An 18,753-nucleotide genomic window follows, 5' to 3' on the forward strand; every position below is an offset into this window, starting at 1 on the left:
GAATTAGGACTGCAATTCAAAAATCACTAGCTTTTTCTTTTGTTTAGCTCTCAAATGTAATTAACAGAAAGAAGATTGACTGAAGGTTTAATCTTTTGGAATTGATTCTGTATTTTGAAGTTTATTAGAGAGTTGAAGACTCGGAAAGATATTTAATTTTCCATGAGTTTCGCTTTATAATTACGAGGCCATCACCTTGTAAGTTTGTAACAATGTTAATTTTCAAATGTTCAATATGAATTAAAAACAGCTAAGAAAAACTAATGATGTTTATAGGTCAAATCAGATTAAGCTCATTTGAAAATCCTTTGCTAAGACCAACCTAGCGCCTCCAGCCTACTAAGCTTGAAACTAAATTTTAAAATATATAAAAAAAATACCATTTTAATGTTTTAATGCTTTTAAATAATTTTAAATTTAAAATACTTTTATTCATTTAAATACTTTGATCTGTGTTCGAACTTTACAATTTTATCCAAAATGCAATTTGAAATTCAATTGGACCAGACGAATAACTCAGCCCGTAAACATTTTCAAGAAAAACAAAGAGCTACAGTGTGCTAGTACTGTTTAACTTGATTAGAGCAGTTGAATTCAATGAAATCTAGGTAAAGTTTGATTAATTTGCTTATTTCCAATAATTTTAGATTTTTACATTTATGATTGAACAAAATTAGTGGTTGATAATATGCCAAGTCGGACCAAATGGAATGTTTTTCTTTTAAACTCCATTTCTAAATTCTCTGGAAAATCACGTTGTCAGATTTACTTTACAAGCTTCTTATCCGACAGAAGAAGAAGAAATTATTTTTTATTTCCTTTTCTGCGGTGAATCTCCTCTAACATTACTTTAATAACAATCAACTAAGAGGGGGTATTATTGGTTAAAGTAAGAGTGGGTAAAATTCATTGGAGATTTCCATCTCATCCATCAGAAATTAAATTGTTCTCTCCTGTAATCTTAATATTTGTTATTTTATTGATGTTTCACATTTTCTTCCAACCCAAACGGATTCCGAACCTTTAATATTATTTATTTATTGATTATTTTAATGTAATTAGCAACCTTTTTCCCCTCCCACTCACTAAATGCGTATGGTAAATCAACTTTTAGGTTGATAATTCTTCTCTTTGTGAAACAAGTAATCAAGGAATGGAACAATCCAGTTAAACAAATCGATTTGTAGTTAGTCCAGATTACCTGCTCTTAACAAGGCATAGGATTCGATCGTCTTGGAGAAAATTTTTTTTGCTTGTTAATTCATTTTTAAAATTTGATTCATTTAAATCATAATTTAATTTAAATAATTTATTGAATCACATTTAAAAATTGATATCCAATTAATATGAGATTTTTCTTAACATATATATATTTTGTTCACATGTTATGATTTTTTTATAGAAAAATTTTGATCCACCCAAGATGTTGAAAATGAAAATGAAATCATGCTGACACGAAGATGGACATTAATTATTTCTTCTGCTTATCAGTTTGTAAAACCATATATTTATATTATATTCATTGTTCAGTAACAGCCACTAACATTGGTTGGTACACTGTCGGGTTGATCGATTTATTTCAATTAGTCAAGTTTTCACCCAATAGGCATTCTTGTTTAAAATGGAAAGCATCAGATTTCCCTATCTTATTTGCTTTCTCATCCAAAAAAATATTTAATTAATTTTCCCTCCTTTGTAGATTACTTAACGCCGGGAAGAGAAGCAAGCAGTACTCTAAGAGCACATTGTCCTCTAAACGACATTAGACCCATATATTTAGATCGCAGTATTTGCTTTCCTGGGCGGACTCAATTAAGCATTGAAATCAAGCAAACTTTTACCCAAAACATTGAAGATTTTGAGCAAAATAATCCCAATTGGTTTACATTATGACAACATATTCAAAGACAACGCAAAGTTGTAGATAAATCAGTTTTTTTTTTTTTTTTCACGGTACAGTTGCTGAGGTTAGCAATTGATTTGTTTCAAGCAGCACTGACAAAAATCATTTGTCTTTACACGGTGACTACTTTTTTGACTGTCTGCATTATAGCAAAGTTTTGTTGTTTTTGTGGACTGATCTTCAAATCCCTTGCTGCAATTTTTTAACGCCCCTCAAAGTTGGACAACAATTTCTGCTTTCCTGAAAGGAACTCCCACTGAACTTTAACAACTGTGTTTACGAAATTGTCATCTTTTTTAAAGAGCTTGCTATAATCTAATAATTGTTTACAATTCTTCTTTCAAATTCTGCTGCACTCCATTTGTAAAGACTACATTGCTTGCAAGGGTGGTAAAAATGGGTAACAAATTAATATTCTTTATAATTAGAAAAGAAATTGAAAAAACAATAAATGCTAGAATATTTGGCGTTTGGCTTCTGTCAGTTACTTCTTCATGCTAGTTTCATGAATGTATAGGTTTCGAAATTCACGATTGGATTCCACACTTGTAAATGATGGTGATGGATATATTGAAAGTAATGGAGGAGAGGCGAATCCGGAAGATTAAGCTTTGCACTATTTATCCATTACAGATTCAATTATTGATGAAATTAGTGAAAGAAAAATCTATAGCCTATTAGATTTGCTTTAATTGAGTTTTTTAATAATCATAGTCAAAGCATGTCATACTTCTTTAATATTCTCATTTTTTTTCTCCATTAGCTTTAAGTTGTTAATTAATTAGTTATTACTATGAAAAATATGAATTAGAGTTACATCACTACCAAAACACAACAAAAAGCAAAACGAGCTAAGGAACAAAAAAGTCATTATCAGTAATGGAATTAAGTCTCTCCCATAGGGTCTCATAGCGTCCTTGGAGGGCAATCAAAAGAAATTATTTTCCTCTAGAACCCTTGCAAATGGCTGTGGCCGTTGGGAAGTGGTATTGGTTCAAGATTTGTATGAAGTCCCCTCCCTGCTTTAGGAGGATATGTATTTTCTTTTAAGAAGGTGGGGATTGCGGAATTATTTCTTCAATCATTTTAGCTTTGAAAAAAAAAAATGATTGTAGGACAATGTTGGCACTTAGTGCTGGTGCTGGTGCTGGTGTGCTTTGGTTTTGTTTCCATGACTCTTCATTTGTAGATATGTCTAGCATTCTTTTCTTTGTTTCTTTTTTGTTTCAACTTGCCCTGGCTAGCCACCCAATTTTGCCTGCCCAAAAACTAGGGCAACTTTTGTGTAGGCTGTTGCCTCAATATGGCTAGGTGTGGGTTGCAAAGCCTTTTTAGTTTTGTTTTTATCTGCCCCAAAGAATTATGGGATTTAGACTATTAAGATTCTAGCTACCAATCCATTGTTCTTGAGATTTAAGCTATGGAAATCAAATTATTGAAAAGAAATTGACAGGAAAAAGAAATATTGACGAAAAATCATATATCAATTCAACTGAATTTGAAAGGAATAATTAAATATTTAAAACAAAATAAAATGTAATTGATTTATTCATAAATCAGATGACGTCAAATTTAATTAATACTTTTTTAAAGTTTATTCAAGATTGACTCAATTTTTCACTAAAACTCCTTAAAACTCATTCGATCGCTTTAATTGTATCATTGATTTAGTAATAGTGTGCATAAATGATACTACTAGGAATGCAATTTCTAAAAGCTAACTTCCGTGTATGATCAAGATGATACTTAATTGGTTGTACTATTTCTGATTGAAAAAAAGGAGATTCCAAGTTCAACATTTCCGTCTCGCAAAGTATCACAAAGAAACAATCGAGACATTACTATCAATTGGTTGTCATATTTTTCATCGAAAAAAAGATTCCATTCCAACTTCAGCTTTCCTTTTCTCCCAAATCATTGCAAAAGGTAATAGGAAAAGCAAAAGAAAAAAAATACCTAAAGGCCAAAAGGGCAGGTACCTAGTGCATAAAATTCTTGTTTAGAGGGATGAATCTTGGAGATCAAAATGTTGTCCGGACTCCAGACTTAACTATTAAATGCACCCCTTGAATTTTTTGTTCAATTACATTCATTTTAGTCGTTGCTTTGTTTTTGGCAACAAATTTTTTACCTAAATAATAAATTTTTTATGTATATTTGAGATTATCATAAATTGAAGAATTATATAATTTAGTTAAAAAAAATAAAGAATTGGATCAAAGCACGTAGGTCAAAAGGCATATAAAGCGGCTTCAATAAAATATTAATTAATTAGAAGGGTAAGTAAATAATTTAGTCACTTTACTTACTTTTCCAAGTGTATTTTTTTAATCAAATGCAAAGTGTTGATCCTTAATTTGTTTCCTAAAACTCTTTGAGTAATTATATATTTACAATCTATCATCATTTGGTCATAAATCAAATGCAAAGTATTTCATTTATACCATGAAAAGAAACTTTGTTCAACAAACATTGGATTGTGGATGACATTGCCATTTGGTGGCAAGAAGAAATCAAAAAAATTATACTAGAGAATCACATGAATGATTGAATCAAAACAAAATTATTAGCTAGCTAGCTAGGAACACATTGGGCAGTGAAATCTAAAATTGTGCTTAAAATATATGTATAAAGAGAGCATGCCATACCGCTCACCAATGATGATAAATAAGGAATTTACATCATCGCACTCGATAATAATTTGGTGAAGTTTCATAAGTTCAATGATGAAAACACATATAATCGGCGTCGCCTTATATGAACCATATTTTTGAGATATTGTTTAAGATATTGTCTTTAATTATATCAGTGATAATTTTTTTCTATTTTAACAAATAAATTTATATATTTATAATATGTAATAAATTTGAAATAATTATTTGAACTTGAACAGTTTGAATGAGTTAAGAAAATATTTAGTTTTATTTGATTCATTTAATGATGCACTTTTGTGATTTTGAACTCGAATCATAATAAGAAGTTATATATGTGGTAAAATATATATAATGCATGATAGTTTATGCATAAAAGTACTACGTACTGAATGATATAGATTGAAAAATGTAATAATAATAATAATAATAATAATAATAATAATAATAATAATGTTATTGAACAACTTCCTGATCTTCCTAGCTGAAAATAAAAAAAATTTATACAACAAACACAAAACATTATTACTTAATAATTGAATTGAGTGATTCAATCTGTAATTTTTATTTTTTCCCTGTTTTGATCTATTTTTAATGCATCTTATCATTTATATATATATATATATATATTTGTTTATTTGGAACAAAATTTAGTTTCGCAGTCGATTTTTTCGATTTGTCCATCAATGAGACCTAGCTTGTTAGATATATAGAGTGAAGGAGGGAAACCTTATCTTATTAAGTAGTTGCTGTCAAACGTAGTCTAGAGGGTGGGAAGAGAGTATGAACTCAAAAATAGCACTTAGGCCACTTGCGAGAGAGGATTATAGTGATCTATAGAAAAAGATTGCGACACAAACAATACAAGGAAGCTAGGGACAAACACAGTTGAATCCATTCCGTGTTACTGCCGTAAAAGTTGGTTAAAAACCTTAGCTAAATTTATTGCTAAATTGAAGATTTTTTCATTTCTTTCCTCAAAATTACTAATTAAATAGTTTGTCTTTATTTTAATATTTTTAAATGATTTATATTTGATATATTACTACTTTACAAATGATATATACTGTCAATTAATCAAATAACGATATTTCAATAAAAATTAATTTTAAATTTTAAAAAGTAAATATATTTAATCTTAAAAATATATTTAAAATTAATTTTTATTGAGATGTCATTATTTGGTTCATTAATAATATATAATATCTATACAATTACAATGCATCAAATAAAAATTATTTTTATAGATCATTTTTAAATAATATGCTAAATGAACGAATGTTAATATTTTAAATATACTTGATAGACAAGTTTTAAAAATTCTTTAAATAGGTACAAACATTCTTAATTATTTCAAATAATTCTAAAGCACTTAGCATTATGCCAAGCATATATATGTATTAATTTACAAGTTAATACCATTACTATCTCTTAATTTTGTGCCTCATTATGGGTCGAGAGCTAAGCAAATGAAAAAAAAATTAAATAGTGTTTGGGATTGTTGAAAAATATGGAGACTACCAATAATAATAATTAAGGACAACATAAAGAAGAAAACGTTGAAAATAAAAATTTTGCTAAAATGAAAGAAAGCAAAATTAATCATTTTGAATTCAAGATTTTGTTTAACCAATTTATATGACGTTTTAAGATAATATCTAATAAATTTAAAATTCAAATCTCATCATTTATAATTTTTTTAACTTTTACTTACAAATTCTTTTATATAAAAAAAATTAATAATTTTCTTAAAATAACCTAAGCACCTTTATTTTTCACAATTGTAAGTGGACAAAGAGCTTAAACAAAGTACTTAAACACATAAATATGCGTGCTAGTGGCTTGCTTGTAATCCCGAAATTCCACCATGAATAAAATTTTCTTTTAACTTTAAAAAAAAAAAAAAGGCTATATGTGTGCTAGTCAGTCTTACTCAAATTTGCATCACCCTCCATTTAATTAGGCAATTTGATAAAGATGACAATTGGCAAATTTGTGTTAATAAAATCTTTAAAATGTTATTCAAGTAATCACTATCTAATTAGCTAACGAGTTATAACAAGGGAAAGACAATGTTGCGCAAAAAGGAGAAATGATGAAAGTGTCTGCTGATTATCCTTTATCAACCAATCTCTAGAAATTTCATGTCCTCCCTGCTAGGCTATGGGCCCTTATCAATTCAGCATTCACGCAAATAGACATTAATTAACACATTAAATATTTAAACATATATATTTATATAAATTTTTTCAATTTTCTCTAATTTTATAATGTATTCATCTTGTAAAATTCTACAATTTTTTAATAGTAAAATCTTACAATTTTTTCTTATATTTTTTTCATATCTAATCATATTAATACTGTCATTGCACACCAAAATTTTTTTTATATTAAAATTCTTACTTTACAAATCTTGTATTTCGTCCACCAATGTCATCTTAGAAAAATAATTGCAAGGTCAAGCGGCTTTGCTTGAATGTCTATGCTTTTCCGCTCAAAATTCTACTAGCAAAAAAATCATATATGTTTCTACTTTGAATTTTAAGAAAATAAAAGGTTTTAATTATTATTCCTTTTTACAAGAATTGAAATGTAAGGTTTTAATTTTTTTGGTCTCCTTCAAATTTCTTTATAATACCAAAAAATTCCGTGAAAAATGAAAATATAAATATCTATATCAAATTATGCTTTTGTTAAAATTATCATTGCATCGATCATTATAGTATCAGATGAATTATTATTTTCCTTCTAAGCCAAAATAATGTGGATAAATATACATAAATATATATATATAATTTTCAATAACTCTATTTTTATATTTAAAATTATTCGAGATTAAATATAATCATTGGAATTGAAAATTTAATAATTTATCAATCTATCATTTTAGTTAATTTCCAGTGATTTTCACTTGTCATAATATGGGTATTGTGGATAGAGAAACTTGATGCCCTCAAATATCACTACATCACACCATTCAACAAAATGTGTCTTAGGTTGCCTTAGTGGGGTGCATAAATGGTAGTGTAAAATTGACATTGCAAGCCTTCCCGAATTTGATGTGCCGATGAACCTGAAAAAGCCTCTAAAAAAGAGAAGGGAAAAAGAAAAGTAAAATAAAATAAAGCTCGTAGAAAAGGGGGGAATTCAAAAAAAAAAAAAAAAAAACCGAATAGGGTCTGCTTTTGCGTGAGTTGACAGGCTGAGCAATAGGGTGGTAGGGAGGTGCACTAGGCAACGATGCGCGTCGGTTAGCAAAGGGCCCACAATTGATACTATCATGCGCCTACATGTGGCCCTTTTTTTTGGCCTTTTTCTGCCTACCCTTTTGAAAAATAATTATTGAATAATCTTTTTGGGGTGTTGTTGCACGAGTTAAATCGAGTACCCATTCGTGCATAACCCACATCGTTTTTGTAGGGAAATGTTTCTTTGTTGTGATGTTCTTCTTCCCAAAATGTGAAGGCATCATGGCAATGACAAAGAGATATGGGGATTGATTTTGAGAGAGAGATAAGATATGTAAACTTGGTGAGGGGATGATGAACTTAAATCATTGAACCTTTCACATAAGAGACACGAGAAAAATGTCCTTGTAAATCATAAGAAAGAAGACTTCTTAAAAAAAACTTCTAATAATTCAAGATTTGTGAAACTTACATCCAAAGATCAGATGAGAGAATTAACAAAAACCTTTGTCTCCTTGATATCAATGAAATTTGATTTTGAGATAATGGGTATGATTACTTATTATATGCGGGCACCTTAAAAGTTTTTTTATCAAATTTTATAGTAGTTCAAATAAAAAAATATAAAATTAATAATTTAATTTAAATTATTTATATAATTATTTAAAAAAAATAATATTTAATAAATTTAAAATTTAAATATTAATATCTGTAATTTCTTTTTTTATCTCTAAGTTGTAGTCTTCTTTGTAAAATAAAAATAAAAAAATGATACATAGTGTTAGATAATAGGTTTTTAGTTAGAATATGAAAGAAATAAAGTAATAATATAGATATGAAATCTCTTAGATATCAATTTTCTAGAAAAATTAGCAACTATTAAAATTGTTTTTCTGTTTTGTATTTTTTTCCTAGCTTTAGTTCTTGGTCTTATTTCATTTTATCACGTATAATGAAGTAGAAAATGTTTTGTAAAACCAAACAAAACCTTCATGATTTCTCTTTTTATTTTCTCTAAGACCAAACAAGGAAATGAAGAAAGCATGAAATGAAAATCAAATGGCCATGTATAGTCAAATTCAGCTTAGGATGTTCACTTGGTGGCAACATTGACAAGTTGAATTCAATATCTACCTGCATAGTGTACAAAAAAACAAGTACAATAGACAAAAAGACATAGTTATCTAGGTCTTCAACTGCTTATCGCAACTTCATACTGTTAATCCCCACTAAGAAATTATGAAAATGAAATAAAACTGAAATTAATAGAAAGAATTAAACAGGGGATAAACATGCACGAGACAAGAAAAGAAAGAGGGGTCTATCCTTGTCTAATGATTTTGTTTACCATATAGTCCACTCAACCTGACCATAATAAAGTGCAGGGGAGAAGGCAATTGCCGTGGGATATTGGTTGTGGATGCATTAGAAAAAGCTTTTTTATAAAGTCGAATAATGCCATCTTAAAGTACATTTTACATGAAACAAAACGTTTAATTCAGTTCATTTATGATAACATCAATAAATCTAATATTCAAATTTCAACATTTACAATGTTTTTTTTATTCTTAAACTAAATTTTACATTCCATCGCCATCCCATTCCCCATCTCCACCCCAATAATATTACAAGAATTGCCCACCACGAAACTTTTGCATATTTTGTTGTTACTTATTAAGGCCAATAATGATAAAAGAAAAAGCTAAAAGTGTTTTGACAACTTGACTGTTCGATTACTTGTAAAAAATAAATGTCTAAAAACTACTTGGACTATCTGTCTGAAAATAGCATTACACTTCCAAAATAAAGATAGTAGGAATTCACTCAATTATTCAAAACAAGAGACATCTACGTGCTCAAATCAAGTGGCCTTATGTAGGACAATCTCACAAACAAGTTGAGACTAAGTTCAATTAGATTATAAGCAATCAGGAAATTCCCCATAAAACATAATGTCTGTATATAAAGTAAAACTAAAGGCAAAAGGGGGTGATCGCTAAAGAAAAGAAGAAATAATTGCTCTCTCCTTTCATCTTGTTCAAAAATGTGTCTTACAGTCCTGCAGATCTCAACTTGCTTTTGGATTTTTCGTTAAATTCAGCATATGCCATACAAAATGAGTTATAAATTATAAAGAGAAAAGTTTGCAATTAAGAAACTATTGGCCTCTTTAAATAAGTGCATGGAACACCTTGGACCTCAAGAAGTCACTATGTTAGTCTGCCCACATATTTTGTGCAATGTTTTTATATCTAATCTAGGCTCAAAAAGGAGAAATAGCAGATTATGGTTGTCAATAGAAATCCCATGGATGTTGGCACTTGAAATGAATCCATTCCATCTTGGACAAGTGGTATAATAAAATTTGATAATCTATCTCCTTGTCCACTTGATTTTCATGAAACTTTTCATTGTCTACATCAGAACTAAATTTTGACCCATCTTTTTTTTTTTTTTTCTTTTCTTCTGCAGAGAAATGCCAAAGAAACAAAATGAACACCACAATTCATTCAAGTTCACTTAAGAAGATGGGAGCTATTTCAAAGCCAGATTGTATATTCATCTGCTATTTTCCCAAAATGGGAATTGCTCTGCTTCTCCTTTTGTAGAGCAAATATTTAGCAGAAACTTCCCATGATGACTGCACGATGTTGAAATATATGGGTTCAGTGCCCTTTTTTAACTCCTTCCAAATGCACCTGAAGCAGAAGCCTTGCTACTGAAAACCAGACACTGATTAGGGTCAGGAACTGTTTATGTAGAATTATTCTGGTGAAGTGTCTAACTGAAGTGGCTGTTGAGTCATCAACTCCTTAAACAACCTTTACTAGTTAGAGACATGGAGAAAAGGCATCTCTTCTCTTGCCAAACCTCCCCCTCCATTACCTACGTCAGAAGGCTCTATTGGCTGAATTGCGTTTGAGTAATAACCCCAATTCTAAATGAACTTTGCTCGGAAATAACACATCCGCACTTTCAAATATTGACTTTCTTGCATGTCCATTTGTTCTCCTTTTGCTTTATTTAGCCAAAACTTTTCCCCCAATAAGATAATTGTGCTCCCACCATACAAACTCTATCTCTCTTTCTGATGTATGCATAATTCGACCTGAAAATGATTATCCACAACACAAATTGCATTCCCTGTTTATGTATGTGCGCATGCAATCATGCTCGGTGATGGACCAAGGATATTTTCCAGGGGCATCCAAATTTATACATTGAAAAACTGTCGTTGAGTTTATCAATTTTGTCGATAGAAAAAGTGTTAAGAGAAAAATTTTAAGGGTGTTCAAAGAAATTTCTTTCTTCAAATTTTCTAATTAATTTTCTAATCTTTAGGGTTGTCCATAGGCAACTTTCTAATTCACATGGATCCGCCTCTGATCATGCATGTAGGTAAACATGATCTAAGTACCACATCCATAAGTGCACAAATTTATGTATTTGAGTATGTTATGCACTCATAAGTGCAAAAATATATACATGATCCGCATGACATGGTCTAACCCTTAAGTAATTTTCACACTGTTGCTGTTATATTTGCCAAGAGTGGGGCCATCTCAACCCTTTCTCACTCTATAAGAACCTCCTCTCCGCATGCTTCCTTTCCCCTTCCAAGAAGAGCTTAGATACTTCATTTCTTCCTCCAAGAATTAGTCCCTTTTCACCCAGGTCTGAGCCATGCATCCTAGTGAGGTTTCAGGACTCCAATATCTAGTTCCTTCCAATCCATCCCCATATTCAGCACATTTTACCATGAATCAGAGCAACACACCTGCTATTGAGTTAAACAGATTCTCAAATCCCCTGTATAATTTCTATATCCCTCAACTTCACGAAATCAGTCCCCATTCACCATGCCTTAACAGCAACTCAACTTCTGATGAAGCAGATGAGCAACAACTAAGCCTCATCAATGAGAGAAAGCAAAGGAGAATGATATCTAATAGAGAGTCTGCACGTAGATCACGTATGCGCAAACAAAGGCATCTGGATGAGCTCTGGTCACAGGTAGTTTGGCTCAGGAATGAGAACCACCAGCTTATAGATAAGCTGAACCATGTTTCAGAAAGCCATGACAAGGTTGTTCAAGAAAATGCTCAGCTCAAAGAGGAAGCCTCTGAACTTCGACAGATGCTCTCTGACATGCAACTGAGTAGCCCTTACTCAACTTTAAGAGACCTGGAAGATGTCTCCCTGGAACATGGTTTATCTGACAACTAAGTCCTAAACCTGTTCATCACAAATTTTATCTATCTGATAGGCTAAGACAGAGGCAATGGTCCAATTTTTCCATTTTCCACTTTTGGTTCTTCTGTTAGCTGGAATTCAACCAGTCTGTGCCTAGCTTTAAGATGTATGAGATTAAGGAAATGAGAATAATTTGTTTTGAGTATTTCATTTAAATCTCCTCTAGACTATTCTCTTTCTCTCTAGCTTCCCCCTCCCCCTTTCCTGTTGTTCTTAATCTCTTCTCCACTTCAAATTAGATTCCTGTATCCCACAAGTCTCATTTGCTGCAATGCATAAAAAATAAAATGGCTCGTATATATTATACCCAAAAAAAAATGAAATGAGAAAATGTTATTCTCTAAACTGTTGAAATTATCCTAGACAGTCATATTATGATATTTTTCCATACATCATTCTAAACCTGGACCAGAAAAAAGGCTTGATAAATATATTCAGGGGAAGCAAAATTTTATGCACTATATGTGCTATATAACAACTAAATACGTCAGGTGTACTACAAAAATAACCGTAAGTGGCATCAGGTGGGGGTAGAGTAGGACGTGACACAGAAAAGGTGGAAGGGTGGGGGTTGGTTCATAATACAGAGGCTTCCAGAAAAAGAAAAACTATAAAAGATTTCCACTTAATACCATGCACTATTCCTAGCTTTTCAAGAGCTAGCTTTAATTCCTCACCTCTAGTTTTCATAGGTTGTAGCACACCCTGTAATTTTGGTCATATTTCACAAACTGCATATCTTCCCTTACCAGACATTAGTATAACATCTTCATGCATCAACTTTCAGCTCCTATTCAACATGTTCATTCCAAGATACAATTGTATTGGATACCCACCAAAGATTCATGCAATTGCAAAAATAACAAGACATCTTTTTTGTCTCCCTGATTTTTTTCAACCTTATCTAAGATTCTTTCAAGTCTTTGTTTTGGACGTCTTACATATGCGTACAATATCTTCATGCATCAAGTTTCACTTCCAATTCAAGCACCTGATGATGTCTGGATAAAATTGTATTCAATATCCGTCAAGATTCAAGCAATTGCAAAAACAAGAGTTCACTTTAAGATTTCGAGTCATAACTCATAATTCAAATTTTATAAAAGAAATATTACCACATTTTAGCTACCAATACACTCCAAGTTTGTGCAGCCACAGTTCTAGTCAAGGTTAATTCACATTGATTAGGAAATGTGATTTCAAATCCTATTGCATGAAAGAAACATACGCAAAGTTCATTTAGTCACTATATATTTGTCTTTTTTCTCTTTGTTTTTGTTTGCTCTGCATTCTGTTTTTTCTTATTTGTTATTGTTATGTTCGAATTCCATTTATCAGACCAAAAAAATTGTAGAAGACAAAAATTAACAGCTGAAAGGACCAACATATAAATTTTCCTCCCTGGAAACCAGAACAAAAGGAAGAAGCTCTAGCAGAATATTCCAATCTCAAAAGCCAAGGATTTAAAAGTCAGTAAGAATAGTTTTCAATTAATGCACAAAAGTATCCAGTCCCATAAATATTTTTCTGTTTAATTCCTTCCAAATACATTAGCAGAAAGAAGTCACAGCAGGCTTACTAACCTCAAGACATTCAGAAAGGAAAACAATATTATCCGTAACCATTTGGGGCTTCGAAATGCAACAAAAGATGACATGGAGACAAGCAAGTTCAAATCTCCTTTGTTCATATAACATCATAAAGATCTACTTTCTTACCATATTTTCAAGAGTATTGTCTAATATTTGGTTCAAGCAGCCAAATTCCCAAATAGTGAAGCTGTTGGATTATCTTTGAAGCCGACAGATTCCAGCCAAATTCTCATCAGATTTTGAATTTGAGTTTTTGACCATAAGAATGACTAAAAAAAAAGGAGTGGTATGGGTTATTTTGGCAGTTTTCCAAGGAACGCCAGTGATAAACTGAATGAGCTTCTTGGAATGACTCTCGGGAATGGTGATTCCAAACCAAAAAAGAGCATCTACGATTCCCAGCCATTCTGTTGCCAAGTTTTAGATACCTGTGACAGTAAATTTAGGCAGAATTGCCACCTTCGGAAGGAGAATGAACACCAAAACAGCCTCTTTCAAATGAGAAGTTGAGCCGCCATTAATGTAGTTGAAACTCATGCTTTACTCCAACTTCATTGCAATACTTTGAACATACACATTAATCTCAAATCTTTGGATGACAAATTGTAAAAAATGCTCCAATGTCAATAGATTTTTTCACATACAAGTACATATACTCTTAAACTACTCTGTCCAGAAAATACTTCTACTTAGGAGACTAGGGCTAAATATCCGAAAAAAAACTCGAGCCAGAATAACTATTCCTAGTTAACAATATCATTCTTCTGTAAGTTCTCTGGCATATTCATGATACTGCTAAACAACCTCACTAGTTCAATCTGAAAACTTTCTGAAAATCATCCACTGGCAGTGCTCCAATATTTCAATGTCAGGTATCAGTCCAACCACCACACTACCCTCTCATGTAAATTTCCAAAGCCAACTCATATGAGACATCTTATTTTTGGTCTTTGGCATCAAATTCCTGAATTCTTTTCTTTTTCTAATCAAAATCGACTATAAAGATGAATTAACTTCTTCCCAGTACAACCCCTCTCCTCCCTCCTTCTCTTTACCCTCTCTGTATGGTGTATTTGGTTATCCTAGGGCAAAGCAATCCCAGCATAACAAACAACTCAAGTGTTGTTGACCAAGAGATCTAAAATAAGAGGAATCGACCACCTCATGGCCTGCCAATAAAATAAGTTAGATACGCCTACTATGAATAGAATGACCACATGAGGTTATAATGGCTAGTTTCTAAATGCATTTCTGTAGAGAAATGACCATTACCATAGTAAGCACAGTCTTCTTTTATAAGTATAAGAACTAAAAATTCTACAGTTGTGCCTTGTTGGAAGAATTCAAGAGACAAGAACTCCAATACAAATTGGCTAAAATTAAATTCTTAAATGTGGAAGTTTTGCTGTCAGTATCTTAAGCTTCTTGGTCTGCCTTCATTGACAACACATGACAGGAGTGCTACTTCAAAATATATTACCATTAGAAATGTTGGTAGTTTATTTTGCTTTGTTGTTTACTATTTGTTGACCAACTTTCGTGCCATCGCTAAAATCATTTCTCCTACTATATTCGACAATAAAAACGATTCATTTAACAGTAATTCCAGCTACATGATTGAAAATTTCTTTTATATTTATCAATCAAAGGATCAATAGATATTAGGCTAACAACGAAGTATACATCAGACCAGTCACCACAGTCATTTAAACTTTAGCATCTTAAAATCTAATAATCAAATTTATTATCCATGAAAAACCTATTGCTTATTTCCATTCAAAAGAATTAAAAAATAATAATAAAAAAAAAGAACCAGTAAAAAAAGGCGTGACCTTTATTGCGGTAAATTCAATGATTCATGATAAACTTTAATGCCTAAACTTGAACACTGTTTTCTTATGGAGCTCTCCATTAAAGCTTTATGGAAGTGTAATAGTATTGAAAAAAAAAATCGAAATCGCCCCCCCAAAACAAGGCATAAAAAAAATAAAATAAGGTTACCTGATAAGGCAATAATTGTTGGTCTTGGATTAATAAAATTGCAGTAGAGGTCTGTTCCCTTCTCGGCGAAATTCGTGAGAAAGGACACTACCAAATCTAAAAAAAAAAAATAAAAATACAGACAAAGTAAATCACGAGCTTTAATTTAATTTACTATAAGTTAAAAAGGCATTTTAGTTGAATTTGTAGGAGAATCAACTCATTTGGAAATACCTTTTTTTCCTCTTTCTAAAGTCATAAAGAGATTATTGACTGATCAATCCAACACAATAATCCTTATAAAGCTAGATTTGGGAGAAGAGAATTGGAAAGAAATTGAATTTCCTTATTCCAAACAAAGTCAGAAGGCTAACTTTCTAAGCTAAGGAACTCATTCACCCAAGAACCACCACCAACTCATCAAAAGTTTGCCATTGTATCCACCACAATACTATCTAAAAATTACTGTCATCAACAAAAATTCCCTTTTATTTATAAAAAAATCCAAAATAATGGCTAAAAAGAAATCAAGAAAATAACCACTCCGAAAAAAACCAAGAATCGAAAAAAAAAAAAAACAAATATGGAGCTTAATATATTATGACTAAAATATTATGATTTTAGAAGTATTGAGATTAATAAGTAACTTCTAAAAATATGAGGACCAAAATAATATGTGTTTCAAAGTTTAAGGATCCAGTTGCTATTTGCTCAAAACTTTTGAAGATAATTTAGTTTTTGTTGTTACATTTAACAAAAATCAATATTGTCATTTTAAGAGAAGTGCATGTAATTTGAAGTTTCGAACTTCTATTATTTTCTTTAGAAGCATCGTATATATAGTATCGTGTATGCATGTCATTTTAAATAGAAAGTCAAATCAAAAAGTAAAAGACTTAAAATGAAAGAAATACAATATTTATTATTAAAAAACAAAACTTAGGGTTAGTTAAAGATGTTTATAGATTGAGTTTCATCAAGTTCATATTTAATATTAATAATTTTTATTTTTATTTTTATTTGATCCAATCATATTTTTAGATTTTAAATTTTTACAAGCTCGTTCATATAAAATAAATAAAACCTAAGCTCATTAATTAAACTTAATTTATATAATAAAAAAATTAAAATATTTTTTTAAAATAAAATTTTACATATATATTTATATACTTATAATAATTTAATTATATATATATTATTCGGATTTAGTTCTTGTGTCAAAGCCTAACCTATAATTTAAACGGGTATAAAAATTTTGTTCACCTTAATTTTTTATTCAAATTTTTTCAAAACTTAGGAGGGCCTTAAAGTGTTAGTAACCTAACTCTTGACCAAGTCTAAGGCTAGTTTGCTATTGCTTTTGTGGTTGAAAAAAGTTTAGGTTAAAAAATATGCATTTGAAAAGTGTGCTTAAAAATTATAAGTATTTGATATTGTCGTAAGTACTTGAAATGTCTAAAAAAAATTCATAAAATAAAAAATATTAAAATATTAAAAATGTAGGGATAATAGTAATTTTTTATCCCAAATACATTTTTTTTTACTATAAAAATACTTCTTAAGGTACTTTTTGATTTAGGTTGAAAAATCAAGCTTTTAAACTAAAAAGCTAAAATTTTGTTGTTTAACATTACATTTAGATTAAAAACAACTTTTGAATGTAAAAACTACTTTCAACAACAATGCTATAGATGGAAGTGCAAATTTGAATACAAAAACAAATAGTAAAATTATTTTTTATTCAAACTTTTAATTCAATGCATATTGCTTCGATAAAAAGAAATTTAAAGGTTATATAAGATATTGATTAGAATTTGAATTTTAATTCAATTGGTTTATATAACCACTTTAAAGGTGATAACTAGTAAATTTAAAATTTAAATTTTAGTACTTGTAACACTTTTTTTTATTCTCAATCTATGGACTCCTTCATATATATAAAAATAAAAGATATTAATAAAAAGCAACTTCTTCATGATAACAAAAGTATCATATAAGTAATTCAATCTTAAAATCTATGATATTTACCTTATGTTTTGGTAGTATAGATGGAAGATGTAAAGAAGGGAACCAAAGAAAATAGTATTTTTTTCTTTGGAAAGAAAAAAATTAAAAAAAAATGAGAATGGAGGAATTTGTTGTATTTGCATTTTTTTTTCTTTCTTTCAAAGTTTAATCTTCTTAAATAGAATGGAAAACACTTCGAATCTAAAGTTTAATGTGATTAATTTATCAATTATTTTTAAGAGAGACATTTAAATTTAAGTTCAACTTTTAAAACTTACAATTTCTTTTTCTATTTTCAAGATTATGACTTTTGTTTAAAAAAAAACACTTCTACTTATGCTAATCATTTTTATTTATAATTTTACCTACTTTTTTATTCTTTATTTTTCCTACTAAGAACAAAAAAACAAAGTTTACTTTTTTATTTATTTTATTTATTTTATTTTATCAAACGTAATATGTAGATCATAGTTGTTAATTCATTTAGTATCAATTAGATCAATCGTACGCTTCAATTATATCAAAAAAATAATATACCTAATGAGAATTTTTCACATCAAATTTGGTACTAGGTAATATCAATTATTTTTATTGATTTCAGTGAATTAATTTATTTTGGTTGATATGTATATGTGAAATATGTTTTGTAATTTTTAACTTATTTTTTGTTATTTAACTATTTTTAATCTAATAAAAATAAAATTAATTAACAAAATAGCTTTAAAAGTTAAGTTTCTCTTTTTTTTGTAATTTATTTTTTTATACTTTATTTTTTCAAATCAAAATTTATAAGTATTTCAATCTCTTTCAAGACAACAATATTATTCCTTTTTTAAAGTTTAACAATCATGAAGTTAATGTTAATTTTTTTCATCTCTTTGTTTTTATTTTAATATTTATATAAAAAATATTTATTTAAATATCATATGATCAGATTAAGTGTTTAAAAATATTATGAAAATTTTATGATATTTTTAATTATACTTTTAATCTTTTATTTGATTTTTGAAAATATTACATGTTTATTTTGTAGGTTATTAATAGTATTATAATATATAAGTTTACGTATATTTATAAATATATTTGTATAAATTTGAAATATCTAAAATAATATACTAAAACAATTAGTGTTGGCATATACCATATTTTTAAAAAAAACTAAAACGTCATCCGATAGT

General features: G+C 29.5%; 1 protein-coding gene across 1 annotated transcript; it reads left to right on the top strand.

The window, feature by feature from the left end:
- Positions 1–11,348: 11,348 nt before the first annotated feature.
- LOC111313575 (basic leucine zipper 43-like) lies at positions 11,349–12,295 on the top strand. The gene has a single exon (XM_022914250.2). The coding sequence runs from the start codon at positions 11,427–11,429 to the stop codon at positions 11,967–11,969; it is 543 nt and encodes a 180-aa protein (XP_022769985.1). The 5' UTR covers positions 11,349–11,426; the 3' UTR covers positions 11,970–12,295.
- Positions 12,296–18,753: the final 6,458 nt, after the last annotated feature.

Source organism: Durio zibethinus, chromosome 23 (assembly GCF_047325235.1).
Source record: "Durio zibethinus cultivar Kanyao isolate XHJ-2024 chromosome 23, ASM4732523v1, whole genome shotgun sequence".
Classification (NCBI taxonomy): domain Eukaryota; kingdom Viridiplantae; phylum Streptophyta; class Magnoliopsida; order Malvales; family Malvaceae; genus Durio; species Durio zibethinus.

Coding starts and splice junctions, on each gene's coding strand:
- LOC111313575 (XM_022914250.2), top strand. CDS start 11,427: ATGCATCCTAGTGAGGTTTCAGGACTCCAATATCTAGTTCCTTCCAAT.